At 47.6% G+C, this 27,232-nt stretch overlaps 1 protein-coding gene across 14 annotated transcripts in view; it reads left to right on the top strand.

Annotated features, from left to right (window-relative positions):
* PFKFB2 (6-phosphofructo-2-kinase/fructose-2,6-biphosphatase 2) overlaps nucleotides 1-26,770 on the top strand; it is a 28,892-nt gene extending 2,122 nt beyond the window's left edge. For 6 of the 14 annotated variants that reach the window (XM_086342869.1, XM_086342874.1, XM_086342872.1 and 3 more), the window contains 15 exons: nucleotides 956-1,063; nucleotides 7,207-7,332; nucleotides 7,849-7,945; nucleotides 8,372-8,438; nucleotides 8,569-8,643; nucleotides 9,179-9,235; nucleotides 10,124-10,248; nucleotides 12,929-13,136; nucleotides 13,702-13,848; nucleotides 14,561-14,665; nucleotides 15,654-15,783; nucleotides 16,519-16,581; nucleotides 16,833-16,897; nucleotides 17,558-17,749; nucleotides 24,760-26,770. In XM_086342869.1, coding sequence (XP_086198995.1) covers nucleotides 976-1,063; nucleotides 7,207-7,332; nucleotides 7,849-7,945; nucleotides 8,372-8,438; nucleotides 8,569-8,643; nucleotides 9,179-9,235; nucleotides 10,124-10,248; nucleotides 12,929-13,136; nucleotides 13,702-13,848; nucleotides 14,561-14,665; nucleotides 15,654-15,783; nucleotides 16,519-16,581; nucleotides 16,833-16,897; nucleotides 17,558-17,749; nucleotides 24,760-24,822 — 1,608 coding nt within the window. In that variant the 5' untranslated portion in view covers nucleotides 956-975 and the 3' untranslated portion in view covers nucleotides 24,823-26,770. The remainder of the gene's footprint in view (nucleotides 1-955; nucleotides 1,064-7,206; nucleotides 7,333-7,848; nucleotides 7,946-8,371; nucleotides 8,439-8,568; nucleotides 8,644-9,178; nucleotides 9,236-10,123; nucleotides 10,249-12,928; nucleotides 13,137-13,701; nucleotides 13,849-14,560; nucleotides 14,666-15,653; nucleotides 15,784-16,518; nucleotides 16,582-16,832; nucleotides 16,898-17,557; nucleotides 17,750-24,759) is intronic. The other 8 variants (XM_086342875.1, XM_086342876.1, XM_086342881.1 and 5 more) reach the window with 5 other exon arrangements.
* Nucleotides 26,771-27,232: the final 462 nt, after the last annotated feature.

Genomic DNA, 27,232 nt, shown 5'->3' with positions numbered 1-27,232 from the left:
GTCCGGGTTCCCCCCGCCCCCACCCCAGGCATTACCTGGAGTGCGTAAGTTTAGGGACCCAGAGCCGCAGCTGATGGGTGAGTTCAGAGGATGTGCGTGGTCAGTGGAAGAACTGCAGGGTCCCTGAAGCGCTGGAGGTCTTTCTCACGAGTCCCTTGTCTGGGATTGCGGAGTGAACTCGGGGCTCTCCCACTCCAGTTAAGACTCAGGACTTACCCCTTATGCTGCAAGTGACCTTGGGAAAGTTATTTACCGCATCTAGTTGCAGGGTGATAACACCATCGACTGCTTCCCAGGAGATGTATGGGGAGGAAGTGCGGACCAGGGGTTGAGAGTAACACCACAAGGGAAAGTGGTGACGTCCGGGGGCTGTACCCGGGTCCAGCTGCGGTTTTTCTTTTAGGGGACATGTTTGTGATGTTCCCGCTTCTCATTTTTTAATTTTTTTTATTTTTTTTTACCCCCCAGAACTGAATCCTACCATTGGACTGCAGTTGCTTTATGATAATAAACTTGATCTAGGCACAACCCACCCCATCCCCACCTGATGCCACTACTCTCCTCAGATTCTTAACCTGGAATCTGAGGTTAGGAAGGAACTTGGATAAAGCATTTAATTTATTAACCTCAGTTTTGCGATCTAAAATGGGGAGAAGCAGCAATGGTAGCAAAATCTGTTTTATTACAGGATTATTGGAAGGATTGAAGGAGATAATTTATGTGAATGTAAACTGCTAAGTCAGCATTATAAATGCAACTGTTCATAGATAAGGAAACAGAGGGCTGGAGATATTCATGACTTGTCCTAGGGCATGCAACTATTAACTGGGAGAAGGAGGGCTGGATTTGACACTTGGCCCAGGGTTCTTTCACTTGTACCTCAGTGGTCCTCTTTTGGGTGTTCTAAGGGTTCTTTCCTTCCTTCCCTTCTTTATATTCCTTTTGTCCCTTCCAGACATCTCCTGAAGAGTTGCCATGTCCGGGAATCCTGCCTCTTCCTCAGAACAGAACAACAATAGCTATGAAACCAAAGCAAGTCTCCGAATGTCAGAGAAGAAATGTTGTGAGTGTTGGGAAAGAGGAGGGGCTGCTCTGTTTCCAGGATTTTATTTTGGGAATATTGTTGTAATTCTAGACTTTGCTGCTGAGTGGGAGTGAGAAATAATTCTTTGACACGGGAATTTAAAACAAAGTCTACCAGGGGAATTTCCTTTCTGAAACAAGTAGACTCTGAAATGTCTGTCCTTGGGGCTAGACTCCTGGTGTAGCCCAGCATTTCCTTCCTGCTTTCTTTAACTGAATCTTTATCTTCTCCATCCTGGGAGTATTTGCCTAGTCAATTGATGAAGAAAGTTAGAGTAAGTATTATACTCGCAATAAGTAAGGCAGAGTGGCAGGGTGCAGGAATTCCTTGGGGCTGATACTGTTAAGAGTTTCTCTTAATCTCTTGGGCTAAGTTTTGTGAGAGTGCTGCTCGCAGCAGAAATTGCAGGTAGGAACCAGTTGCTCATTTCTACAGGCCTAAGGGAAATTGACCATGACATTTCACTTCTTGCCATGTCTGGGGCACTTTACTATCTTACAAGTTTAGTCTTTATAGTTTGCAAACTATTTTCCTCTGGGGATGGGTTTCACAGGAGCATTTCCATGCCCATCTTTTAGACAGAGACAACAGATGGGTTTGCAGAGAGATGAAGTGGTATTTCTTGTCCCCATGATCTGCGTGCCTAAGCACCCTTAAGACTGCAAGACTGTATCGCCCAGGTCAAAAGGTCCTGGGCATTTGGTCCCTAGATGTTTTGGGGAAACTCAAGGAAAGCTCACTCTGTCCCTGCTTCCAAGTTCCCTTGGAAACCTACCAGGCAGTCCTTCTCATTTCAGTGGTTATATTTATCAGCAGGTGGAAATAGTCGACCAGCATGAGACTTGGGATCATCTCATGTTCCAAACTTTCCCCAGAGTCTCAACCTTGATGTCACGCCCTTGTCAGTCTCATGATTAATGATGATCATCTTTTTTCACCTATCACTGATGAAGCTTGTTGGGGTTTGGCTGCAGCAGAGGCGGCTTGTTTGGGTGTGATCCTGGGGTTGGTGCACCTGTGTGATCAATGTCTTCTTTCTCTGCCAGGGCAGGAAGCCAGGTACCAAGGGCGAGCACCCTGTGGAAGATAGCTACTATAGCATGATATTTGGGTGTAGCCTCTGGAGTCAGCCTGCTTGGGTCCAAATCTTCTTGTTACTACTTCCTAGCTAGGTGCTTGGTTAAAAACCAAGTTGCTTGTCTGCCCCATGCCTCAGTTTACTTTTTGATATAATGGGGATACTAATAGTATCTCTCTGAGTGATATGAGAATTGAATGTGTATATATAGGAGAGCTCTTAGAAGAATGTTGGGCCTGTGACTAAACTGTGTTATTTTTCACTGGTGACAATTTGCATGTTGTGTGTGTTCCTGAAGCATTACATATAGAGTTATGTGGTAAATGCTGTGCTGGAATCTTAGTATTTAAAAGAGCCCTGTAAAGAATCATATTTTCAGTAAAAAGTGTTTTCTCCTCTTGTTTGACAATATGGTAGCCCAGATTTGGGGGTATGGAATGCATATCTTAAAGAGAGGTGCCCTCATGTTACTAGGACACTTGAGTCCAATAAGAGCAGAGAACAGGTGGTGGTAGTTGGGGGTGGGGAATTGATAACTGTGGAAGTCATGGACCCTGCCCAGTGCCCAGCATCAGCCCTTCTGGCTCTGCTTTTTTTCTCCAAAGGACTCTCCTACATGCCTTTCTAACTTTTTTGCAGCCTTTTTGTCTTGAGGTCTTTTGATTAGTCAAGGAAGCAATAATCCCAGGTCTCTTTCCATCCTCTAGACTCCAATTCTCGGTCTCCCCTTTCCAAATTCTACCCTTGTCTTCCCCATTGGAGGCATCTGGGTTCTCCTGAACCTCTGTCATTCATTTACCCCACTTTGTTCTCCTTTCACGTTTGGACTGTGAGATTTTGTAAGCCACAGTCCAAGGAGAAATACAGTTATGAGAGTATGTGTTTATTTCCCTTTTCTCTGTTACTTGCCTGTTTCTTGCAACAGGTTTCCCAGTCTGCTTAGTGTTCATACCCAGCAGCTGCTTTATTAATAGCTCGCCCATTATCCCATTAGTGCTAATTACACCTGTTTGTTGGCTGACTTTGCCTCTGGGAAGTACCTGAACTGCAGGACTGTAGAATGTCTTTAGAGAGCCAAAGCCTCCAAAAGAGCATTACTGAAATTTCAGCTACTCCCGGGATGGGGGAGAAGGGGGGTGGTGCTGGCTGAGGTGCCCTTAAGGTGCTGAGACAGCTGGTTTCAGGGCTCAGTGAAAGCAGGAATTAGGGGTAGCCGGGGAGATCCACTTGGTTTTCTTTCTTTGTTGCTTTTATTCTTTGATATTTTGAATAGGTCTGGAGCAGACAGGTTCTCATGAATCTTCATGAGACAGATTCATATGAATCTTCCCCTAATTACAACACAGAAAGAAAGTGAAAAGCAAGAAATTTCTCATGATTTTGCCTGTGCCTATTAAGTTTGATCCTTTCTAAAATCTTATTCTGGTGTATCCTGTTACTGAAAATGGATTCACACCATACATTTTTTGTTCTGCCGCCATCTCTCCCCTGCTCCTTTTTAAAACTATATTCTGGACACTTTTTGTGGGTTGATAAGTTCAAATTTACTTCATTCTTCCATCAGCCTTGTATGGATATTGCCTCTCCCTGATGGACATTTACATTGTTTCCAGTTTTTCACCGTCACCAACAACAACGTAATAAGTATCCTTGCGTATACACCTTTCCATGTTTGTGCCAGCAGCTTTCCTGTAGAAATACTTGGAGGAAAGATAGACACTTTGAAACACTCACAGCATTCCTCAAAAGGTCTGTATTGTTAGCAGTTTTTAATATTCCAAGGTACTTGATAGAAATTGGGCATTAAACTATAGCTACACTGGTTAACTAAAACACTAACTTTCTTAGTGTTTGGCTGCAGAACTTGGCTATATTAGGCTTATATCAGTAAAACGGCAGGACATAATTGGCAGTTTATGACTTCTGATGAATACAGAGAATGTATTACTAACGAATCACATAGGGCAGTATATTTCAAAATATTGGGGCTGTTGAGAACAAAAAGTGGAAGATGACCTTGGTCATGAGAAAGCCGGGAACTGTGGGCCTTCTAGACTACCCTTCAGGTTTAGGTTAGAGATCAGAGTTGTGCTGGCCACTTGGTTCCCTTTGTCAGGTGCTGACAAGCGCTAGTGACTGGGACTAATTGGACAGTCATGAAACTGGGAGTCTGGTCAGGGCCCTGACCTTGACTTTCTATTGCAGGACTGTGGGCCAAGCTCTTCCCTTTTCTGGGCCTCAGGTTTTCTGTCTACAGGAGGCAAGTTTTCACATGCTCATTTCCTCTAAGTGGGTTTGTGAAGGAAAGTAAGTCTAAGATTGAGAAAGTGAGTTCAACCTTGCATAAAGAAGGCAGAAGAGAATTTCAGCTTTGAAACAGCTTTCCAAACTTTGTCAACGGATATGTTATAATATGGGCTTCCCTGGTAGCTCAGCTGGTAAAGAATCTACCTGTAATGCAGGCGACCCCAGTTTGATTCCTGGGTCGGAAGTTCCCCTGGAGAAGGGATAGGCTACCCACTCCAGTATTTGTGGGCTTCCCTGGTGGCTCAGTTGGTAAAGAATCCGCCTGCAATGCAGGAGACCTGTGTTCCATCCCTGGGTTGGGAAGATCCCCTGGGGGAGGGTATGGCAACCGACTGCAGTATTCTTGCCTGGAGAGTCCCCATGGACAGAGGGGCCTGGTGAGCTACAGTCCCTGGGGTCGAAAAGAGTCGGACATGACTCAGTGACTAAGTACAACACAGCACGTGTTATAATTATATTGTGTCTGAAATTAATCAGCGTGAAGTGTCTACTATTCAGATTAAGGTGGTGATAGTTTTGTGTTTTAACAGGCAAGACTGAGTGTCCTAGTATTGCTGATGCGGTACTTTGAGATAGAAAGTATGGTTTTGTTTTGTCCTCTGGTAAATGAGCAGCCCTGTCGCAGCAGGTATGTGTGGGTGTGTCGTCGGCAGAGGGGGAGCTGCGCTGGGGACTGCCAAGCGGAGTCCTTAATGCCCTGTGCTTCCTTTTGTTCTTAGCACTCTGTGTCCTGTTTGGTAAACATGGAGCAGCTGGTTCCCTGGCTGGCTTCAGAGCATCTCCCAGGGATCATCAGTTCATTTTCAGCTTCAGGGAGGGTAAGAGGACGTTTAGGGGAAGTGCGTAATGGGCTGGAAGGTGTGGGCCGAGCAGCACTGGAGGTGCAGGTAATGAGCCAAGCCACGGGGATTGGAAAGGGAGCGGCGCTGAGCTGGAGAAAGTGAAGACTCGGGAGGATTTCACTCCTGAAACCTGAGGCAGCCATCTGCCTGTTGGGGGTCAAGAGGTCAGGGATAAACATCAACGTGGCTGCAGCAGGGCATTTGCTTGCCTTTGTGCTCCCTGTTGGGACAAGAGACGAAAATCACTTCTGTTGCTCATCCCCTACCTTGGAGGGGCTCCTGCTCAGGCCCAGGAGTTTTCCATGTCCCCAGTGGGTGAAGGGCTAAAAGCCAACCCCTCTGACCCCAAGTCTGGGCACCCACCCCTCGCTTACTGCCAGGGCCCTGTTTGGGTACTGGGTACTTCTTGCCAAACACTCCTAGGAAACTCTCTTCCTTCCAAGGTCTGCTCTCTACCCATGCCCCTCTGCCCACTTCTCCACTGAGACCTTTTTACCTTCCCTTCTCTAAAAATGAAAGATGACATTCCCATCCAGGTACCACCAGTTTGCTGAATTGTTTCTTAGCCTTCCAGGGTCGCCTTGTCCCAAGGAAGAGAAGCAGCAGCTACCTGCTGGACGCCTTCTGGAAGATGAAGGTGCACGTGACTCTATCCCATGCGGTCTGTGCACAGGGCCTCACTTGTGGGAGACGCAGAGCCCGAGTCCCTCCCAATGACCTGCGTTTGGGTCTTGGCCCCGGGGCTGTGACTGGCAGCGTGCAGGGCCCTCTTCCACACTCCTTCCTGGCAGGGTGGGTAGGGAGGAGCTGTGAGTAAGTCGATCCTCATCAGAGGCTCTTTTTATGGAGAAAAGCGGATCCCAGTGACTCAGTGTATGTTCTCAGGTGTGTCACCTGGCCTCTGAGCATCTGGTTTGCCCCTGCTTGCCCAGGGGGAGCTGTCTGTGTAAGTGAGCATTCTTGAAATCCGTTTTCTAAGGAAGGGCAGACCAGTGGCTGTTCTGCTTCTAAACTGTCTTGCTTCTACCTGGGCCTTTGAGGCAGGCTGGCCATAATGCCCTTGTGTGCCAGCTTTACCACGATATTCCTGAGGTCTAGTCAGATCCCGTGTCATGTAGGCTGTGTGCTGTGCATGCTGAGTTGCTACAGTCGTGTCTCCTTGTGACCCTGTGGACCATAGCCTGCCAGGATCCTCTGTCCATGGGATTCTCCAGGCAGGAATACTGGAGTGGGTTGCCACTGCCTTCTCCAAAGGATCTTCCTGACCCAGGGGTCGAATCTGGGTCTCCTGTGTCTACAGGCAGGTCTTTACCATCTGAGCCACCCAGGTAGGCTTTGACACCATCTAAATCATTTAGAAGTTCTGGCTTAAACTCGTGTGGCCTGAGCACAAAGGCCCAAACAGGTTGAGGGCAGGAATTTTTTTTTTTTGATCCTCAAGATAACTCTTGCCTGTGGCTCTGAAGGGGTGGATGGGATCCTTAGGAGAGACAGTTTGTTGGATGTGTTACTGGAACCAGCTCAGTGCTGCACTGGTAGAGTCTCCAGGCCCAAGGCCTTCCTTCATGGTGCCGTCACTGCGTGTTACTAAATATTCTCAATGCTGAGGAAGATGCTGTGGCTACTGTCTTTCTATTCCTGGCCACTTTTTTTTTTTCTCTTTCACCTTTTGTACCTCTGTGAAGACCTTGGGCAAGTGGGAAGGACACCTCTTGGTTTGGGTTCTTTGTCTCTTAGGAGGTTTACCTCAGTTTGCCTTTCCAGTCCTCTTGGACCCTGGCCTCACTGAGGTGTATGAGAATCAAACCGGGTTCTGATCATGAAGGCTTAGGCGCCTGCACACTCTTGACTTGGCCTCTCATTATTTATTTCTGTTCCATTCCATTTCCCTTTAGCATGGGCATCTTACATGACAAACTCTCCAACCCTCATCGTTATGATTGGCTTGCCAGCCCGTGGCAAAACCTACGTGTCCAAGAAACTTACACGCTACCTCAACTGGATTGGGGTGCCCACCAAAGGTAGGTGCAGCTGTACATTCTTTGGAAGAGGAAATGATCAGTTCTGGGCCTCCCAGGCCTCTGGGAGACTTTCTGTCCCTGGCATCAAGGTTACAGGGTGCTCCTGGCAGCAGTTGTAGTTTTTCCTGGTTTACCGGCTTTATTCTCTGGCTATCCATTTGTTCCTCCTGTCCTTGGCTGGATTGGCTTAATTTTGGGGAAATGCCTTCGATAGGAGTATTAAGAATTAAATGAGTATAGGGCTTTACATTTCCAGAGCCCTTACATCTGCATTATTTAGCAGTATCCCTGTGGAATACCCAAAGTGGCTGAGAAAATTGAAAGTCAGATAATTTAAGACTTGTCCAGAGTCTGTTAAGTCAGAGCTTGAACTTAACCTGATTCTTAATCTTGTACTGTTGCCAGCATACCATGGTGCTTTTTTCAATCCCCTTGGCCACTCTGACATTAGACCGAGAAGGCCGCTTTGGGACATTGTATTGTTTCGCTGCTAAAGGGTGTGGGTGTCTTTTGCAGTGTTTAATCTTGGGGTGTATCGGCGGCAAGCAGTCAAGTCCTATAAGTCCTATGACTTCTTCCGGCATGACAACGAGGAGGCCATGAAGATTCGCAAGTGAGTCTTCTAGGCCTGACTGCCAGGCCAGCCCTTCCTTGGCCATCGTGAGACTGGATGTCATGGGGCTTGGTTTCCTTTTTAGTAAACACTTGGTGGGAATTTTAAGTGTAAGTTACCCACTGGGCGGATCACTGTGGACTTGGGTGGGTAGAAGAACAGGACTCAGAAAGTTGTGAGTGTTGCTGTAGGCTAAGTCTCCAGAGGGGGAGATATGTACTTGGGGTAGGGGAACATGAAAGATCCAGGAAGGTAGAAGAATAACGGGGAAGTTGAAAGGTCCAGTTGGGGAAAATTTTTGATCCGTGGGGAAGCTGAACAGAAGGGACTCGACCCCTGCGGCACCCCAGCGGTTCACGTCTCTGACTGTGCCTGAACTTGGCCTTGGCTCAGTCCCCTGGCTGATTTCCTCTGCTGTCTTGGCAGACAGTGTGCCCTGGTGGCACTGAAAGACGTGAAGGCGTATCTCACGGAGGAGAGCGGGCAGATTGCGGTAAGCCTTACTGCCTCTTCCCTGTCTCCACCCCTGCAGCAGCCTAGCTGCACCGCTCCGCCTGGGGTCCACCTCGGTGGGATTGTGTTTCTTGGTCCCCATTCCTCTGCCTCGTGGGCTCTCTTCCCAGGTGTTTGATGCTACCAATACCACTCGAGAGAGGAGGGACTTGATTTTGAACTTTGCCGAGGAGAATTCTTTCAAGGTAGACTTCATTTCCACTTTTTGCTTTCATGCGTTGGAGAAGGAAATGGTAACCCAGTCCAGTGTTCTTGTCTGGAGAATCCCAGGGGAGAGGGAGCCTGGTGGGTTGCCGTCTGTGGGGTCGCACAGAGTCGGACACGACTGAAGCGACTTAGCAGCAGCAGCAGCAGGGTCTGCCTCCAAGCTGGAGGAAGAGGAGGGTCGGTGGAGGTGGGGAGTTAGGAGGCATGTGTGGACCTGCTTGACTCTGGTGGGTAAGGACAGGACCGGACACCCGATTCTCTCGTCTTGGTGTCTTACCCCCAAAACTTGAGTGTTTTCTTTCAGGTCCTTTCTCAGATCCTTAGCATGTATGTATGAGGCCCTGGGGATATGGTAAGAGCTATTTTTAAATGAACAGCCCTCGAAGGCCACTTTCATGAAAGAAAATCTCTGGGGGATGTGGTGGCTGGGGTGGGGCAAGTGTGAACGTGTGCTCTTAATTGGCAGCCTGGCCATTTTTGACTCACCGATCGCTGCCTTCTCCCCCTGGGCAGGTGTTCTTTGTGGAGTCCGTGTGTGATGATCCTGATGTCATTGCTGCCAACATCCTGGTAGGTGAGCCCCCTGCACACACGTCTCTATGCCTTGCGTGTGTGTGTGTTGGTGGGGGTGGGTGGAGAGTCAGCTTGGTAATGAAAGCGAGAGGTAGACGTGTTTAGCAGCGCAGGGTGAGCTCTTAGATCTGCCACAACCCCATTTTATACTTCTCGACACTTTCCTTGGGAGAAGAAGCAGGCTTTGAGGAATAAAGTAAGAATTAGCTGTTGAATATAGAGGCTCAGCTTAAACTGTAGGAGTCCTGGCTCTGTATTCTGGGTATTAGCTAAGTGCTGAAACCTAGGTATGTTCTTAGAATGGATCAGACTCTTCATTATCTGTCTGGGCCACCTTTCAGGAAGGCCGTCTGCTCACCAGTGGTCTAACGTTCGGGTCAGCATTCTGGGCACCTTGCTGTGTGTGGTCACAGCTCATACCTGTGCCCATCTGATGGCTGTACCGTGCTGTGCTAATGGACGTCCATGCATTGTGTCACAGTGGTATTCTCCCAGCAGTGTGGGGCCTTGCCGTGGAGGTGTCTGGTCCGAGTCAGCCAGTTGTCAGATAGTGCACTTTATTCTAAGTGTCCCTGGGGAGAAATTGAATCCCATTCTGTTTTCCCAGGAAGGTCCATGAAGGATCGGGGCCTGCGAGCTGCTTCAGCTGTGTGACTGCCTCTGTCCTGCAGCCAAGGGCAGGCGCGTGACTCCCCAGTTGTCTTTCCCATCTTGGTTGCCAGGGTCACAGGACGGGGGGCGGGCGCTGCTCAGTGAATGGGGTCGCCAGCACTCCCATGAAAGGCCTCTTCTCTGGCCTTGCTGTGCTTTATTCAGCAGTGGCTGTTGCGGGAGTGCTGTTGAGAGCAGACCTGTGACCGGGCCCTGCTCTCCCTGTGATTCCAGGAGGTAAAGGTGTCGAGCCCCGACTACCCTGAAAGGAACAGGGAGAATGTGATGGATGACTTCCTAAAGAGGATTGAGTGCTACAAAGTCACCTATCAACCCCTTGACCCAGACAGCCATGACAAGTAAGGTTTGAGGCCGAGGTCTCAGGGCCGAGGCAGGGGTTGCATGTGAGAAAGGAGCCTTTCTCACCCCGTCTGTAGTCTTCCTCTGACCATGCAGACCTGTGTTTACATCATTCCAGGGAGAAAAGATACGGCTCTGTGGCCTCTGAATGGATTGAATCTTACCCTTGAACGACGGAATGTTTTTTTTATCATAAGTTCTTCAGTCATGTGCTCTAGACTATGATTTCTCAACCTCAGCGTGATGGACATTTTGAACTGGATAATCTGTACCATGGGGAGCTGTTTTGGGCACTGTAGGAGCTTTCGCAGCACCCCTGCCCTCTGCCACTAGATACCCATAGCTGTCCCAAGCTGTGGCAATCAAAAAGGTTTCCAGACTTAACCAAATGTCCCCTGGGGAGCTAACTCACCCCTGGTTGAGAGCCACTGCTCTAGATCAGTAGTTTTGAGTTGGGGTGTTGTAGGGCACCCCTTTAAGGTGTGTAATCAGTTTTTGATCAGTTTTTAACGTTTATTGTGTATGTGTGTGTGTGTATATATATATGTATATGTGCACGTATATTACATATGTAAATAACATAATATGTCAATTTATTTTGCATAAAACATAGTGTATTATACATGTGTAGGAGGCTTCCCTGGTGTCTCAGTGGTAAAGAATCCTCCAGCCAATGCAGGAGACCTGGGTTCGTTCCCTGGGTTTGGAAGATCCCCTGGAGGAGGGCATGGCAATCCACTTCAATTTTCTTGCCTGGAGAATCCCACGGACAGAGGAGCCTGGCAGGCTACAATCCTTGGGGTTACAAAGAGTCGGACACGGCTGAGCGACTAAGCACCAACCTCCCCCGCCACACACACACACATGCACGTTGCTGTTGTTTAGCTGCTCAGTTGTTTCCGACCCTTTGTGACCCCATGGACTGTAGCCCATCAGGCTCCTCTGTCCATGGGGATTCTCCAGGTGAGAATACTGAAGTGGGTTTCCATCCCCTCCTCCAGGGGATTGTCCCAACCCAGGGATGGAACACAGGTCTCCTGCATTGCAGGCAGATACTTTACCATCTGAGCCACCAGGGAAATCCAAGAATACTGGAGTGGGTAGCCTATCCCTTCTCCAGGGGATCTTCCCAACCCAGAAATCAAACCGGGGTCGCCTGCGTCATAGGTGGATTCTTTACCAGCTGAGCCACCGGGAAAGGCCATACATATATATACATGTACATACACACACACACACATATATATATATATACACACACACACACACGTATATACACATATATATGTATATGGCTTTTATATATTACTTAGTATGGCAGTACCTATTGGCAATGTGGCCTGGAATGCAGGTTAAGTTGATGTGTGAGAGCAATAAGAGTTGTAGCAAAATGCCAAGTCCATGTTGAAGAATGATATGTGCACAGGGAGACCCATGAAAAGGTGGTCTTCATAAAAGCATGTAGTCAGAGCAGCTCTATTGAGATAAGAATACAGCTCTGCAGCCAAGCAAATGGTAAGAGTGCATAGCCCATTGTTAAATTGCTTCAGCGGTCTGCGTCATGCTTTTAGTCTTTCAGTTCCTTCGAGTGTGTTGCCCACAATGTCAGTGTTTGGAGATGTTACTTAATACAGAAATTGAAAACTGCTGCTCTAGATATGGGGTAATAGTATATTCTTTAGTTAGCCCAAAGTCCTACATTGAAAAATATTCAAGAAGAATATGTGTGTGTGTGGGTGTGTGTGTTTATAGATGTTACCTCTGGTGGTAGGGTTATGGGTGATTTTTATTTGCATCTTTCTTTAGAAAAATTTCTTTTGGAATAAGCAGTTACTATTTCTTAAGTAGTTTTACTTATTTTCGGCTGTGCTGGGTCTTCGTTGCTGTGCAGGCTCTTTTCTGGTTGTGGCAAGTGGGGGCTACTCTGTAGTTTAGGTGTGTGGGCTTCTCACTGTGGTGGCTTCTCTCATTGCTGAGCATGGGCTCTGGGGTACGCAGGCTTCAGTGGTTGTGGTGTGAGGGCTCAGTGGTTGTGGCACACGGGTTTCATTGCTCTGTAGCTTGTGAGATCTTCCCAGACCAGGGATCAAACCCATGTCTCCTGTACTGGCAGGTGAGTTCTTTACCACTGAGCCCAACACTTGTTATTTTTATAGTGAGAAGAATTCCATGATGGCCCCAGAGCAGGCTTTGTGAGTGCCTTTGAGAAAAGCCTGACTGATACATAGACAGGGAATGCGCAGAGACGTCTGTCTGTGGTTCTGCTCCCTCCTCCCTGCCCCTCCCCTCAGGGGGTGCTGTACTCTGACTCGACCACCTGAGTTGGACGCTGTGCTTCTCAGCAAACTTCAGGGTTACCAAAATCACCGGGTCATCTAGTCTAGCCCCTGAGGGGAAGCCTGATTTCTGCTCACCACACTTAGCCACAGTGCCTGGCACAGGGCGGGCACTGAGGATGTGGTGCTGCCCGACGAGACGTTCAGGGCATTTTGCTGCACCTTGGTTCTGAGGAGTGAGTGACCCATCTCTTTCCACTTGGCTCCTTCCACGTGGGTGGGGGTATCACGGGAGAGACGGAAGAGCCTCTAGGAGCCTCAAGTCACTCTGCAGATCCTTTCCCCTCCTGTTATGCTCAGATTTTCATACCCAAGGGATTTTTTTTTCCCTGCTTTGTCCCAGGGATCTTTCTTTCATCAAGGTGATAAACGTGGGCCAGCGATTTCTCGTGAACAAAGTCCAGGACTACATCCAGAGCAAGATCGTCTACTACCTCATGAATATCCACGTCCACCCTCGCACCATCTACCTTTGCCGGCATGGAGAGAGCGAGTTCAACCTCTTGGGGAAGATTGGGGGTGACTCAGGCCTCTCAGTGCGAGGAAAACAGGTGAGTAGTTAGCCAAGCAGGCTGGATTTCCCCGGCTTAGGGTGAGAAGGACGTGGTGGAGAAGGTCATCTCTTCGATCCCCTTAACTTCTTACTGAATCCTATTAGGCTTAAGTTGCGATTTCAGTGAAGAGGCATTTTCTTGTTCATGGATTCTAGCTCTGCACTGGAGGGTGCATAACTTGGAACCATTTCTACTGTGATCATTCGGCTATCAGACATTTATTGGGCTCAACTTGTGTGCCCAGCACAGTACAGGCTGCTCTGGTTGAAGTTCATTTCCTCCTGGGTTTATTATAACTATGTAGCACCTTTCAGAGTTTGATTGGGGTCACACACATTGTCCCTTTTAGGCTGAATTGGCAGTCCTCTGTGTGTGTGTGTGTGTGTGTGTGTGTGTGTGCGCGCGCGCTTTTCGACTTCACCATGCCTGGCGTGCAGGATCTGAGTTCCTCAGCCAGGGATCAAACCGGTGCCCCCTGCAGTGGAAGCATGCAGTCCTTACCACTGACCACCAGGGAAGTCTGCTTCTGTGTTTCCTTTACATGTTTTGTTTCATGGCCCAGTTTGCCCAGGCTCTAAGGAAGTTTCTGGAGGAACAGGAGATAGCAGACCTCAAAGTGTGGACGAGCCAGTTGAAAAGGACTATCCAGACCGCAGAATCTCTGGGGGTGACCTACGAGCAGTGGAAGATTCTGAACGAGATTGATGCTGTGAGTAGGAAGGATCTGATGGCTAAAGTGCCAGTTAAGGTCTCCTGTTCAGGCTGGAATGCTCAGAAGTCACCACGTGGGCTGTGCCATCTAGAAAACTAGGACTGCCAAGTAGAGACGTTGAGGAAGCTGAATCTGTGGCCGGTCCGAGGAGGAAGTGAGAACAGCTGTGTCCCCAGTCGGGGCTTCCTGCCTGCCTGATGTGCCTGTGCCAACACCCGAACCAGGTTTTGACATGGCCCCTGGCACCTGGGGAGAGTGAAGCTCCAGTTGGTTCCTTCATATATTTTCCTCCGAGGAAAGGAAATACCTGACAACTCACGTCTTGTCTAATTTCTGCTTAGGTCACTTGGTCAGCTTTTCTAGGAACGTCCTTTCTAAATTTGTTTTTGTGTTTCTCTGTCCTTGAGGTCAGAAGTAGATACTTCCTTTTCTTTCCTTCCTCTGTGTACTTTTATGCCTCCTATAAGAATTCCCCAGGGCCTCCTTCCCTGTTTCCCCTCCTTTTTCCTGCTGACTTTTCTTGACCTCTTAGCTCCCTAGCCACAGGAGATAGTGGCAGTTTGAGCTTGAGCCCTCGTTCTGAATCGGTCAGTTACAGTGTGCGAAGGGAGCCAGCCCAGTGCCTGGCACTGATATTCCTCAGGGTCACCTCTTCATGTGGGGGGCTGTGTGTGTCCGTTCGCCTCCCCGAGTTTTGTGGTTCCTGCAGGGCGTGTGCGAGGAGATGACTTACGCGGAGATTCAGGAGCAGTATCCGGATGAGTTTGCGCTTCGAGATGAAGAGAAATATCTGTACCGATATCCTGGAGGGGAGGTGAGATTCCCTTCCTGTGGGGTGACTGTCCCATCCTTTGCTTGGGGTTTAGCTTTAATTTGGGGGAAGGACTGAATGTGAGTTTGGGGACCTTCTAGGGGTACTTAAGGTATCTCTTGGTTTTTCTTCCTATCTTTGGGTTCTGCTGTGTTTAATTCAGCTCAGGCAGTCAATTTGTTAAGATCCCCAGGTAAGGGATGACAAGATAGCCTCTGTTGTTTAGTATATTTTAGAATCAGCAGAGTCTTTTTTAACTTTTTTTTTTTAATACTTCTTTATTATTTATTTGACTGCGTTTGGTCTCAGTTGCTGCACGTGGGATCTCACATTGCGGCAAGCGTTGGGTGCACAGGCTTCTCTCTAGTTGTGGCCATGAGCTTAAGCTTCCCGTGGCATGTGTGATCTTATTTCACTTCAATGACCAGCGATCAAACCTGCATCCCCTACATTGGAAGGCTAATTCTTAACCACTGAACCACCAGCGAAATCCCCATAACTTGTTCTTTTTTTAATTCCATCCCTACCCAAGCAGGTATAGGCACCAAATAAATATATGGGATATGAGGATTTTCCTGTCATCTGCAGTGTTTACGATGGCTTGCTGGTCTAAGTGGCTTTATAGTCTAGGGATTTGTGAGGCAAAGGGAAACAAAATAAACCTACAGGGTCTAGGAGATCCCTAGGAGCCTCTGTTGCCTTACACTCTGCCTACTCTGTAGGGAGAAAAAAAATACAAACACAGGTTGCGTTCAGATTTTCTTTTCTTGACGTGAAGTTTTCTTGGTCTGCATATAGCTCTTGAAGGGTCTGAAGATTCTCAGGAGATACCAGGGATGGGGGTGGTTAGCAGGCGACACGAAGCTGCTGAACCTCCAGGAGGAAAGCCATCTGGGGAGAAAGAAGCGGCCTCTGAACTCTGGACACGGCCACTGACTTGGCTGCCAGCTCTCGCCTGGCCTCTGACCAGCCCGCCCCATTTTCCCCACAGTCATACCAGGACCTGGTGCAGCGGTTGGAGCCAGTCATCATGGAGCTGGAGCGCCAGGGCAATGTCCTCGTTATCTCCCACCAGGCTGTCATGCGCTGCCTCCTGGCCTACTTCTTGGACAAGGGTGCAGGTGCCATGGGGTGGGGGGAGGGGGCCGGACTTGGGGTGGTACCGAGTTGCCTGGCAACCAGACCTCCCCTTCTTCCACTCAGACTGGAGTGCATTCTTCAGTCAGCAGTGCGGGGCTCCCAGCAGCCTCGGGGCCAACTCCTCCGCTGGTGCAAAAGCCCCCAGTGGAGAGCGGCTGCTGCTGGGGCTCTTGGTCCTGCTTAGCTGGAGGGGCAGCGTTGAGCTCACATGCCTGGCAGCAGTAGAAAAGTGGTTGAACATTCCTGGCGTGTTACTTGAGCTGCAGGGAGGGTGGTGTCTTGGAAGCATCTTCATCCTTGGGATTCAGGGTAGACAGGTTTCTGGGGCAGCAGTAAGGAAGTGCTCCTGTATCTTTGATATGTCCCTTCCTTCCCTTCCTGATCTTCCTGCACTGCTGAGAAGCCTGCACACTGACCTCTGGTGTCCCCACCTGAAGCCCAGTCTTCCCTTCGTGGGTCCCCTGGCCACAGCACTTAACTCCTGTTTTGCCTGCAAGGAAGGATCTGAAGTGGGCTTATTTCCTTTCTGAGCCACTCAGTAGTCTGGGTGGCTTTCTTGGAGGCCGTGTTGATAATTGTCTGGGGTTTAGAGGAGGAGTTGTCCAACTCCAGATCAGGGTAAAGAAAACTCATGAGCCCCTTGGGTTCTCTCTTCCACTAACTTGACCTTGTTTCATAATACTGAGATTTCCTCCACCTGGACTTTCTGCTTTCAGATGAGCTACCATACCTGAGGTGCCCTCTCCATACCATCTTCAAACTTACTCCTGTGGCCTACGGTAACGATGAGCCTGGGAACTGGGCAGGAAGTGGGGATTGGGGAAGGTCAGGATTTTTAAATTTTCTCTGAAGTTTGCCTAGCAGTTCAATGTTATCACTCCTGTATGCCAGAGGTTCCCTCAGTGCCTCCCATGTTTGAAAGGATGTCTGTATGTATCTGGGAATATCTATGTTCTTTTATTACCAAACTGAAATTAAGGGCTTTTTCTTGAAGCTTTTTTTTTTCCTGAAGTCCTCTCTGTTTTCTCAGGGTGCAAAGTGGAAACAATTAAACTCAATGTGGAGGCTGTGAACACGCACCGTGACAAGCCAACTGTAAGTATTTTTCCATGGATGACACGCAGGTTCCCCGCCACCTTGAGTCTTGAACCTTTGACATCGAGAGACTGGGGTTTCTTTTATGTCCAGAAGGAAAAACAGATCCAGAACTCATGTCCTACATAGTCTGCTTACTTCCAAGAGGAAGAGATGTTGGAATTACTATTTTTGAAAATTAGTATCTCTTTCATGAGTCTTAACCTTGACAATTGGCTCTTGGAAATCCAATGAAAAACGGAAAGTGTTTAGCAGAAGTGGAATGCAAATCCGCCCCCACCTCCACCCCCCCCCCCACCACTCCCCCGAAAGCGCTTCTTTTGGAAAGTAGGTTCCTGGAAGGTGGGGTCAGGAAGTATACGTTAGTTCCTAGGTCTGCCCTGGTAATCTGAGTGATCTTAAATAAGCCCCTTCCTTTCTTTGAGCCTTTCTCTAGCTTCGAAGTGTGATGCTCAAGGAACTTCTCTCCCCTACAACCCTTTAGCTGGGGTTTACAACCTGGGGCTGGGGGACTAGGCCATGGCCCAGGTCTTACGAGAGAGCCTGTCTGCAGAGGAGCAGGAGAGGAGGAGTCTGTTGTGGTTACAAGCGTTGTTTAACCTTGATGAGTGAGCTTTTGGCTTGGCTTTCATTTGTGTGGTGTCCCTCGTTTCCAATCAGAACAACTTTCCCAAGAGCCAAACCCCTGTAAGGATGAGAAGGAACAGCTTTACGCCTCTGTCCAGTTCGAATACAATCAGGCGTCCAAGAAATTACAGTGTTGGGAGCCGGCCCCTCCAGCCCCTCAGCCCGCTCCGTGCCCTGGACACGCAAGAAGGGGCCGACCAGCCGAAGACCCAAGTCAGCATTCCGGTGGTGTAACCGTGTGTCTCCCTCCCATCCTGGCCCCCTGCCCTTGTCACTAATCACCGAGGAGTCGTGTCACCTCCAGCCCCCACACCCCCTCCCGGCCCCACACCGTGAATCTCAGCAAAGAATGTGAGGTCACGTGTTTCCAGACCAACCTTAGCTAGTCTGCGGTGTGAGCCATCTCCCTGCCCGGGGGCAAGCTGGCGAGCTGGGTGTTTCTGGACAGGTTGGGGCAGTTTGGAGGAGGAGGAGAAGGGCTCCCCTCTCCTGGGGTGACTGGCGCAGCTGGGGCTGAGGCTGAGCGTGCCATGTTCCTGTCCATCCACGGTGTCTATAAACTCAGTCTCGTCCTTGTGTTGGTAAAGTGGGGGCAGGGTGGAGGGGGCCCCGGAAGCCCCTTTCGCCTCCACCTTCGTCTCCCCGAGGTGTGCTCCCCTCACCGTCCATGCCTGCCTGCCCTCTTCCCTCCTCTCACGTCCCCTTTGGGTTGTCCGGTGTGACGCGTGGCCTCGTTGTGTGTCTGTTGAGGACGGGAGGGGCGGTGGGTGGGAGGGGAGTATGGCCTCTGTTGCTTTTCTCTGCAGTGGGCCTTGGTGGATCTGGCCTGGGGGAGCCTTTCTTTTCCTTCTGCCTTCCTTTGAAGTCAGGTCCTGCAGGGGTCAGCCCAGGCTACAGAACATCCACAGATGCTCTGAAGCCTGAAGGGAGTCATAGGATGAGAATTCTTGTCCCCTTTCATGAGAAACAATCCCGAAGACTCCAGTGCCCTGAGGGAAGCTGGCTCTCGGTCTGTGGGAAATACCTTGGTTTGTCCTTTTCAGACATAGGTCTCTAGGCTGCAGCGGGGTGAGGTTTAGGAGAGTAGACTGGTCTCTAGCTCTTGTACGGCCCTTGGACTGCAGGTATTCCTTTTCTCCAGTGGCTCCCAGCTTCTTTGCCAACCACAGGAACTTACCTGCCAAAGCCAGTGACCTCTGAATGGGACTGTTCAGAAGGACAGAGTTAGATTCAGGAGTCGTTGCTGAGGTTTGAATTGCTCAAGGGAAAGGCAGAGAAGGATTCACTAGAGCTGCTTGCTGTTTTTTAGTAATATTCAACACTATTCCTTTATTTAACTTAAAAAGGAATATTCAATATTGAATATCGGTTTTTAAGTTAAAAAATTTTTTTATATGAACAAATTTTCCCCTAAATGTTGGGAAAACCTAGTGTTAAATTTAATCTCCTTCACTAAAGGTACTGTTTTATTTCATCTTGATGTCCAGAGGAGTCTTGGAATCCAGTGGGATCTAGCTCTTACTATTGACCTGTATCATTTTATTTTCTCTGCAGAGTTAAACTGGAAATGCTTAGAGTAGTGATTCTGAGCTCCTTGGTGGCCTGCAATGGCATACCCCCCCCACCAATTTTGAATATAAAATATGTGAATACATGTATGTGTATTTATCTGAAAGGCAAGTCTAGGTTTCTCATGAGATTTTTAAAAGAGAGAGAGGACTCCCCACCTCAAAGTTATCAATCTGTCTCTTACAGGTGACCAGTGACAGATAGTTAGCTATTTGCCAGGGATGTTCTTATTTGGTAATAGGAGACCTTTGATAGCATCACCGACTCAATGGACGTGAATTTGAGCAAACTCCAGGACACGGGAGGACAGGGAAGCCTGGTGTGCTGCAGTCCCTGGGGTTGTAGTTGGACATGACTGAGCGTCTGACCAGCAGGAGACCTTTTGTCGTGCTTCTTATCTAGGAGTATTCATGAGAACCCCCTATAGAACCTGTGAAACATACTCATGCCTGGATCCACTCTAGGCTTAATTCTGACTCTGTCTCAAGGACTAGGGTCTTTAAATAGCTTCTCTGATGATTCTGAATCACACTCCATTTTATGATGTCGGTTGGAGAAACACTGGGGCAATAGTTCCTTGGACAAAGCATCAACCGAGGAATTCTGAATTTCTCATAGTTCTGAAAGAACAGTTCCCTGGAGTTAGCTGTGTGAGCTGACCACAGTATTAAATGAAGTCATCCCTTTGCTGTTACTTCAGGCAGTAGCCTGTTCAGCTTTTACCCTTTACATCGCAGGGCAATGTGGAACAGATCCCTACATCATATAGATGACCTGTGATAGCAGCTGAGAGTTTTAAGCACACTAGAGAGAAGTACTGAGGTGAAACTTGTGGGATGATAAGGGTTATCATCACAGGCAGCTGGCTTGTGACCTCGAGTCCTTTATTCCTACATCCTAAGTTGGTCGGACATCACGGCCAGTTTTCAAAGGCCGCTTGCCTAGATTCTGCTCGAAATTGCCTTCCGGACATAAGGTAACCTGCTCTTCCTGTTGAGGCATTATATAATGTATACTTGGTGTCCATGTTTGTGGAGTTTTGGGGGCTGGGTGGCTGGTGGTAGAGGAAGGAGACACAGAAACAGGAGAAAAAGTCCTTGCCCTGAAGGTTATTTTAGAGAACAGGCATGTAACTTATAATAAACGAACGGTTGTGGAAGAGCAACACACTGAGTCTATGAATGTGGGTGTCGCAGTGGAGTAGAGAGTTCCTTCTGCCTTTTCTCTTGTCCTCTGCTTATGAGACAAAGGGTCGGGAGGTGGGACTGTCCCCCAGGATGATGTGGTCTGGGAGATGCGTGTGGCACTTTTGCAAGGCTGCCTTGTCTAGCTTTGCTTGGCTGGTGGCATCTTTAGCCCAAATGGGCATTCGGTCTTTTCTGATGCTGTGAGGTGAGAGTGATTCAGAGCTACAGCATGAGAAAGAGCATTTTGATCCCAAGCTGGCTTTGGACTGTGTACTCTTAGTGAGAAGAGAATTCTCTAACAAACCACATCATTATTTCCCTGTTATAAACCCCTGCGTTAGACGCAGGGCACTGGGGCGTTCACTGGGGCCCTCGGCCTGCTGATATTTCGCCACTCCCCCCCATGTGCCAGTTTGCTTTCCCAAGAAGAGAAGCCAGAGGTGGGCTCAATCTCATAATGGACACCAGAAATTAGAACTTGACAATGGCAAGGATGTCAGCATCCTTTGGTTTTTAGAGCAAGATCCCTCCAGAGAAGCTTCAGCAGGAAGAAGTCAGGAGAGCGTAGAATGGAATAGAGCTTTTACTCCACATATTAAGGGAAATTCTGTTCCCTATCTTTTCTTTCCTGTCCTTCCCTCTCCTTCTTACCTGAGTGTGTGCTGTGCTATGCTGTGCTTACTCGCTCAGTCATGTCCAACTCTTTGCGACCCCGTGGACTGTAGCTCGCCAGGCTCCTCTGTCCATGGGGATTCTCCAGGCAAGAACACTGGAGTGGGTTGCCATGCCTTCCTCCAGGGGATCGTCCCATCCCAGGGATCGAACCCAGATCGCCCACACTGCCGGTGGATTCTTTACCGCCTGAGCCACCAGGGAAGCCCACGTGCCCATGTATTGGTAATATATACACTTTACTATGATTATGTCTCTATCACAAATCCTAATAAGAAAGGACAAACTCCAGAGCACCTTTTGTTGAGGCTTTCAGTTAGGCTGGGCTTCCCTGGTGGCTCAGATGATAAAGAATCTGCCTGCAGTGTGGGAGACCTGGGTTCAGTCCCTGGGTTGGGAAGATCCCCTGGAGAAGGGAAAGGCTCCCCATTCCAGTATTCTGGCCTGGAGAATTCCATGGACCGTGTAGTCAGTCCATGGGGTCGCAAAGAGTCGGACACGACTGAGTGACTTTCACTTCAGTTTTGTTATGGGAGAAATAGGTGAAGTCTTTAACATTCAATCTATTGTTAGAAAATGGAGAAAGGAAAAATCACTGTCTATTCAATTATCTTTTTTCTGCTTTAAAACTGAATGAGGAGTTCTGTGACAGATTTGAAGAAGAATCTAAAGCAGATTAGAGAGCTAGCTTTTTTTCCCCTGTATCTTAATCCTTAAATGGAATTTAGCTCTTATTTATTATTTGTATTGTCTTTGCTTTAGTAAGGAGGTTGTTTCGCATTCAGTCACAAAGTACAATAAGAAGACCCTTTAAAAGATGCACTGTGCTAGGTGTCTGCTCTGTGTCTCTGGTGTTTGGTATTGTGTGTTTTTTTGTCTTCCCTCCCTGGTTGGGAAGAGCCCCCCCCCCCCGCCCCCCCCCACCCCCCCCGGAGAAGGCAATGGCAACCCACTCCGGCACTCTTGCCTGGGAAATCCCAGAAACGGAGGAGCCTGGTGGGCTGTAGTCCATGGGGTTGCAAAGAGTTGGACACGAGTGAGTGACTTCACTTTCCGCCAACCCTCAAGAAGTTAGGGTTAGGAGAACAAGATATTTGTATCCTATCTGAACGGTTGAGTGTTTCCTGTGAGGTTCTGGGTGTTCCTCTTTACAACCCGCATTTGCTCTTCAAAGGCACTGGCAGTTTGAAGAAACAGGATATAGCTGTTTGGAAATAAATCCACCTTACGGTGTCTCTCTGAGTAGGAGTTCTGCATAGCAGAGAAACTCACTGATGCTTGGTATAGCCCAGGGACAGGGGAACACGTGTCTAATAACTGAGGGAACTCTGTCTGGGTTGTGTAGTCTTGTGCACATTCGTTCCATTGTCTTTGCTAAGCCCAGAGGCCATGTCGTGTTCCTTTTCCAGTAATTTCATAACTTTACACAGGTTTTCAGTATGCATTTTAAAATATTTTAATTTGAATTAGATATTTTAATTTTCTTGGAATTATTTTAATTTTAATTTGGTTTACAATTGAATCAGATTACAGCATTGGCAGGGTTGAGCTCTGACTTGCGATCGAGGTGACACAAATATCAGAAGTATGTCCAGGGGTTTAATTTAGACTCATGTTCAGAACACTGTATCTAGAAGTATTTATATGCTGACTGCCTGATAGACTGTGGTAGGGTCCCTATGCTGACTAACCGACAGGCTCTGCTAAGATCTGTAAACTGAGTCTGACTGTTTTCTAATTGTACAGGTTCACACTGTATGCATGTTACTGTAATTCTCTGTCTATTGCACATGTCCTACAAAGAAAGGAAGTTTCTTCAGGGGGAAGTTCTGTACACTATGATTTTCAGTAGGTGTTTTCTTTTAGAGTAGCAGCCAAACTCTAGTCATTTTGTAGAAAGTGAATGTTGAACATCACTTGTAAGGTATTTTGTAAATTCAACTAAGGAGATGCAAGCCCAGAGCCTGATATCACTGCCTTTGCTTGAAGTCATCCTATCCATTCCCCCATTTCTAAGCAGGATCTCACTTTCTGAACTTTCTGTGTCCTCAGCCTCCTTGCCATGGGCTGTAGCATTCCATTGGATAATGCTTCTGTTTTTAGTCTGCTATCCGCTTGGCTCTAAATCATAGTCTAATTAATAACAATTTAAAGGAAATTTTGGCAAAAGTATTTTTTTTCAGTAAGCCTTTCACTGGGGATCCATGACTCATTGATCTTTGTACCTGAATTGTTTGTGTATATATATTTTTTTCTTGTGTAACAAGAAGTAACAAGATCAATTCATTCTGATATGGTGGTAGTTTTCCTGTGGCAAAATCAAAGGATAGGTCACCAGCTGCGCCCTCGGAGGGGCTGGGAACGGGCTGAGCACCCCCGGGTTACGATGCTCACTGGGTTATGGGCCGGGAATGGACTGAATTGGGAACCGCACCCAGTAGAGCTGCCCTCCAGGTTTCCCAGGCACAGCTCTGTTGAAAGAAGGAATGTAAATCCTTAGCAGCATTCTAATTTAATCTGGTGACATTGATGTCAAAATATGGCACTCAGATCCTTATAAGGTGTATAAATGTATTTGAAATGTGTTTTTTTGTGTGTGTGTGTGTGTGTAGAATGGGTTAATAAAATTGTTGAGTAACTTGAATATCTCAGAAGCCTTCTGGGTTTTTTGTTTTGTAGTTTGGGTTGTGTTCTCCACCCACTCCCCCACCCCCAAAACTGCCTCAAACTGCTTGATGATTGAGCCTCAGCCAAGCAAAAGCCAGTCCACAGAGTGACTGGAGTGGTGGACTGGAGTGGTGGAGGCATAGCTCTCTTGCACCACCTTCTGGGGAATATAAGAAGGATGTTATAGAAGGCACCAGAACTTTGTGTTTTGGCACCTCTACAAGAATTAAGGGAAAATTACCTTTGATTGTTTTCAAATCATAAAAGGACTCTGTGCTGTGAGTCACACTAGCAACATGGAACTCATTGTTGGGGAAAAAACAAACAAACTTTGGAGATCACTTAGAATTTAGTGGACTGTTCCTTCTAAAATATGAGCTCCCTGTTTAAAAGAGATTAAAAGTTCTTTAAAACAGATTACAGCCAGCGGAATAAAATGACATTTAACCGCTTCTGGGATAGGAAAAACAGATGGGAGTGTGCCACTGTTCTCATGCTTTATCCCTTGTTATGTTAACAAGGAAAGAGCTCGTTAGACATGTAGGCTCTTGGATCCCACCCCAGGCCTGTTGAATCAGAATCTTCCTGGATGGCCAGGCAATTCAGATGCACATGTAACACTTGGGAAACACTGTTCTAGGAGGAGGAATTTCTCACAAGGTCGAATATTGGATCTCAGTTTATGGGAGAAACTTGGTTTCTGCTCTGCTGACCGATATCAGGATGGACTGGGAGACCTACAGCAGTAGGGACCCTCAGAAGCCAAGCTGCCGCTTCCTGTCGCAGAATCGCTTCTTAGGCCTGGGCTTTTGGCCGATGTAGCTCTGTGTACTTTAACCACGGGGCCCTGACCGCCTTCACCTCCTGCCCTGGGTCTGGAAGGAGTGCTGGTCTGATGTGGTCCCAAGGGTCGGCTTCCTCAGGGAAAGCAGCCCTGGACGAGTCCGTTGCGAGTCTGATTCCCAAGAGGAGAGAGATGTGTGCAGGCGCGTCAGCGTGTCCAGCGTGTGTGTGGGTGTGGGGGTGTGTGTGAGTGCTGGGAGGCACTAGCAGGGCAAGGGAGGGGTTCTGCTCGACTTCCTACGTTAGTGCCTGGGCGGTGGTGTAACAGCGGTGTCTCTCTTCCTCTCCGGCTCCTAGGCAGAGACCTCGCGGGCTGCACACAGGCTCCCGTCTCCGGCGCCCCCCACGTCGCCCTCCTGATGGCGTGGAGGCTGAGGCCAGAACGCTCCCCCGGAGACTGGGGTCTGCTGAAGACCTGGGCGTGTCAGCTCCACTGGGGCTGGAGCAGGAAGTCCCGTGGGGCTCGGACATTCGGGGCCACCCGAGTGAGCCTGGAAAAGCTGCCCTCCATTTCTTCGCCTCATGCCTAATGAAAACCGTGAAAAGCTCGGCTTCCCTGTGCCTGCAAACATTTCACAGCCTGAGCTGATGCGTTTTGATCACCTCTCTGCTGGGTTTGGCCCACATTGGCCAATCCTGTTCTGTTTCAGCAGTTTAACATCTGACCAGTGACTGTCCTCAGGGCTGGATATTCTTTGCCTAATGTAGAGATGCAGCGCTTCAGATTTAGTTGTTGCCGCGTGAGAGGGCAGAACTCTCCCGCAAACCTTTTCCGTGCTATAAGAGCTGGGCTCTGCATCCACTCCAGGTGCACAGGCTAGAGTGTAATAGGTCGCTTATTCCGTCACATCAGAAGCAAGAGGCAAATTCACCAGGTGGATGGAGGGTGTCTGAGAAATTTAGTCCCCGGAAGGTTCTTCTGCTGCGATGGAAGAGCAGCATCAGTAGCCACCTTTTCATTTAGAGAAGTTGTTCCAGGCCCCTTGAGGGCAGGATCTGACTGCAAGACTCCCCGAAATGGGTGCCCTTCTTCTGAGTTCTGTTCCGAGCAGCTGTGCTGTCTGCTGAGAGATATCTCACACAGATACTGACTCTGTGTGCCTCTCAGAGTGTAAAAGGGCTGAAGTCATCTCTGGTGGTTGGGAATGAGGGATGGAGAGAAAAGTAGGGTGCCATTTGGATCACCTGAAGAAGTAAATGAAGTTTCTTGGCAATCAGCTCTCCCAGGGAGTTCTTTTGGTGTCAAGACAGGGGCTGGGAGACCTGCCTCTTTGTGAGGTCTGCTGCCGTGATACTGTGTCTAGGAAAGCTGTGGCTGTGACTTGAAGAGCATCTGGTCTTCTAATCCCTTCCTCCTGGCTAGTTGTCACCACTGTAGTCTACTGGTCTCTCATGTAGAACCTTGGTTGCCCGCTCCCCCACCTCAGCGCATTAGTCATGTGGTTTCCCTTGAAGATAAACCAAGTAATTATTGCCTAGATCAGTGATTGTCAGATGTACAAATATGTCTCTGTAGATGAGATTGTAATATGCCATTGCTCCTGAAAGAGGATATGAAAGCTCCCAAGGATACTATATCATACAAACAAACAAAAAAAATTTTTTTTTTTTGGTAAGAATAGTAGGTTTCTAGCTTTTAAAACTTTTTCCCCCTTTTCATTCAGATGGCCCACTTGCTGGGCAAGAGGGTGAGTAGCAAGAAAAGTAATGCAATGCAGCTTTTCCCAAATGGTTCTTTAATACTGTGGATGATACAGGGCTCTGTTATCTAAGGTGTGATGCGCTGGGCTGCTGGCAGTTCAGCAACCAGCAACTAGGACCTTATTTTAATGCACAAGGCTGCCTTCAGAAAGGTCTCCTGACTCTGCTCTGTAGCAGGTAATTTTTATCTGTCTGCTCATAGCATGTTGTACTGTAATGATTTTGTTCTGTGATGCAGGTTTCTTTCTGCATCTAATTATATTGTCTTTTGATGATCTGATAATGTTGTTTAGTTATTTATTCATCCACATAAGGTATTTTAAATCCCTATATTAATGTCTGCTTGTATGTACAGTTATTTGTGTTTTTTTTTTTTGGTAGAAATTTAGGTAGTTTGAGTATTTAAGTTTAATGTCCATAGTATTACCTTTAATTAAAATTTCAGAATGTAGTATCTGTCTTCTGGAAAAGGATAATAAATATGTTAAGGCACAGTGGGTTTCTTTTGAATACTTTTTTTTCATTGATTTTTATTATAAGTATAAACCAAGAGATGCATTTCTCTGGAGAAAAGTTTATCTCCTGGATAAATAAAATCATGCTAAAATTTTTGAGTAATATGTATTGCTTTTATAATAAATACAATAAAAGTTATTTTTTATTAAAAAATACAGCTAAGTTTTAAAATCACACACAAAGCAGGATAGTATATGGCACATAATACATACTCAAAATAGTAACATCATGCAAAATGTATTCGAAGCTAGCTTCTTTAAAACTATTCTCAAATTATTAGACTGTGTATATATTTCCAATTGGTTTTAACTGGCAACTCATTTTATCAAGTTCAGTTAGCATTTCAAAATGATAGATCATTACTGCCATGCATTATCAACATTCTAGAGCTTTATTTATTAACTTTATTTAATGACCACCTTTGAATTGCCATGCTATGTTTAAAAGAAAGTCTCTGTCCTCTTTCTAGAGTTTATTATTGGAAAGGAAACAGTTAACAGCAGGTCTGTAACCCGTACCTTCTTGCTGGGAATGCCTTCCCCCTTGTGAATGA

The sequence above is a fragment of the Bos grunniens genome, chromosome 16 (genome assembly GCF_055505025.1).
Source record: "Bos grunniens cultivar Pamir isolate PY7600 chromosome 16, Bosgru_T2T1.0, whole genome shotgun sequence".
NCBI lineage: Eukaryota > Metazoa > Chordata > Mammalia > Artiodactyla > Bovidae > Bos > Bos grunniens.
Note: the sequence above shows the minus strand (reverse complement) of the source record. Positions and strands in the feature narration are given on the sequence as shown.